At 49.9% G+C, this 2,662-nt stretch overlaps 1 protein-coding gene across 1 annotated transcript; it reads left to right on the top strand.

Annotated features, from left to right (window-relative positions):
- On the top strand, nt 1-2,220 carry COCCADRAFT_105206 (uncharacterized protein; the record flags this gene model as incomplete). The annotated part of the gene is made up of 3 exons (XM_007717564.1): nt 1-834; nt 1,060-1,333; nt 1,430-2,220. The coding sequence occupies 3 exons, from the start codon at nt 1-3 to the stop codon at nt 2,218-2,220; spliced, it is 1,899 nt and encodes a 632-aa protein (XP_007715754.1).
- Nucleotides 2,221-2,662: the final 442 nt, after the last annotated feature.

Raw genomic sequence — 2,662 nt, 5'->3', positions numbered from 1 at the left:
ATGCGCCGATTCTATTTCCGCACAATAGTCGGGGTACTCGGACCACCCATGATTATGTGCTACCTCGTTGTGATATGGCAAAAGTACCTTGTTCCCATCGACCCTGACTCGCCGGTATCTTTTGGACCAGCAGGAGCGAAATGGATCTTCTACAGTTGGTTTGTCGCTGGAATCATTGGACTCAACTTGAGTCTTTATGGGCTGGCGGGGGCAGAAGCTGGCATGCTAATGGATCCATTTTGGCGAGTCAATAATGCCATGGTTCTCATGCTCCACGCGGATAATACTTGGTCTGGTCCAGGTGGCTGGGGAAAGGCAATCAAATGGGTCGTGCGCATGCGTGGAACTGGTCACAAGCAGACTCGACATCCAGGGCGCTTGTGGTTCATTCTCGCACTTCCTAGTATGGTTGTCTTTGTAGCGTGGCCACTGTCCGGTCTTTGTTTGGAAATGACGAGTGGTTTCGTGCGAGGCTCACCAGGAAGCACACCCAGTGTTTCTGGATTCGTGTACTCCGACTTCAATGGCAGTCCAGGAGGTCGTAGCCCTTCGAAAGAGCCTCAGCCCGATGCACGCGTCCCTGGATTTGGCGCAGTATACACACCCCAGGGCTTCGACCGATCTAAGAAGAACTTTCTCCAACAAGTTCCAGTGGTCTTACCCATGGATGAGGGAGTCGAGGAGATTTTCTTGACTGCTCAAGGCAAGACGCCGATTGAGGGCAAGGCCTGGGGCCTGTTACTTCACTATGAATGCAGCATCGTGGATAAGTTATCCGACATGCGTCTACTCAACCAACGTCGATCTTCGATGGATGTCTGGGGATCCAAGGACGTTATGCCTGATTTTGGTACAATCGGGGACGAATCGGCTGAGGAAGAGATACACACAACCCCTACAGAGACACCAACATCGTTCCCTCTGGGCCCCACAGTTGCTGTGAGCGCTAGTAGCGATACAATTCCGGAGGCTACTAGTAACCCGGGTGTTATTGTTGACGATGAACACAGAGTGAGAACTCAGCTATACCGGCTTTACGATAATACAACACTGGTGGAGGTTCGCAAGGAGCCCCAAGGCAAAAATAATGGGTTGTGGGACTTCAAACCTGAAAAATGGTCTTTGAATATCGATGCTGTCATAGAGACCGCATACGAGACATTACTGATGCCTAACACGTTACCTAGAGAAAACCCTTGTACCTACGAGGACGTGCTGAATGAGAATTCACCTACTGGGTACTGCTACTATAACACGGACAGCATCGCAGCACAAGACAACTCTAAAATGGATCAAAAGCGAATCTTCGAAGTACTCTTATGGCAAGGACTCAGTCCTCAATCCCAAGCATCCCCCAACGGCAGTCTATACAACTTCACCATCGACCACAGTATCGCAGACCTCCACGGCGAATACACCGCAGCACAAGTCGGTCCTCTATCCGCAATCGGCGTGTCCTGCACTTCAAAAAGTAGCGTCGGCACCGCAGACATCAACGGTGTCCACTCCACCTTCTCAAACTTCATCCGAACCGACACCCCCATCCCCACCCGCCGCGGCGAGTGCGCCCGAAGCCTCGGCGCCGAAACCCTCGCCTGCACACTCAAACTCCAGGAAAACGGATGGCTACGATGGTTCTTTGATTCCGTCGGCGCACCGCTCCCCATCGATAGCGTCCAAACGAATAACCCCGGCTTCATCGAACTCGGTTTCAGAGAAAACGTCCAACTAGCTTACCTGCAGGCGTCACAGCTGAGGCAGAGTTTGCTTAAGGCGTTTTCGTCATACGCCATTACCCTCATGTACAACGATGGTCGCGATTTCATCGCCCCCGATGGGAGTCGCCTTGTCAAAACGAACCCCAACATGACTGCCTTCACTGCCGGCACCGTCATAACGGGAAACGTCATGCCTGCCATTATCCCCATTGCGCTATTCGGCTTCTGGGCCGTCAACAGCTCGGCTTTGTGTCTTGTATACGGTTTTCGCAGGCGCTGGAGTGCGATGTTGGATGGGCACACTGTTTTTAGACTCGGTGTCGAGTTGAAGGATGGGTACAAGGCGAAATTTATGAAGCATTCGTCGCTGGCGGAGATTGAGGAGTGTAGTGCATTGCATGAGATTCCGGGGTTTGTGGGTGATGTGCAGCCGAAGCATCGTTTGGGGAGAATTGGACTGGTGGAGGGGGAGGCTGCTGATAAGGATAAGTACTATGAGTGATGGGGGGGTAGATGAGTGGCTTTTTTGATCATATGCATCCTTATTCACGGTAATTCTCTTATGAAAACATGCAGGGCAAAAGGATTTTGCGTTTTCTATAATATCAGCTAGATAGTGACTATTCTTTTGTTTGATAAGAAGTGTGGGTAATTTACTTCTGCATACACTCATTCACGTGCTTAGATAGAGGGGTGGCTAGCTCTGCTTGCAAAAGAGGACATCAAAGTCATGTTGACTTGTTCAAGTTCACGTGGAATGTTTCATCGAGACCCTCTGAATTAGCAAAAACCAGTGTCATAGTATTACTCGGGCCCAACGGCTGCTGTAGCAGAATTTCAATGAAATTGCCCGTGCTCCGCACGGGCCTATCACCTCAATGATAACAATATATTTTAATTGTAAATTAAAGCCAAATAAATACAAAAATATAATATTTCTAAGC

This window comes from Bipolaris zeicola, assembly GCF_000523435.1.
Source record: "Bipolaris zeicola 26-R-13 unplaced genomic scaffold scaffold_185, whole genome shotgun sequence".
In the NCBI taxonomy this organism is placed as follows: Eukaryota; Fungi; Ascomycota; class Dothideomycetes; order Pleosporales; family Pleosporaceae; genus Bipolaris; species Bipolaris zeicola.
The sequence above is the reverse complement of the archived record's forward strand: the minus strand, read 5'-3'. Positions and strand labels throughout refer to the sequence as shown.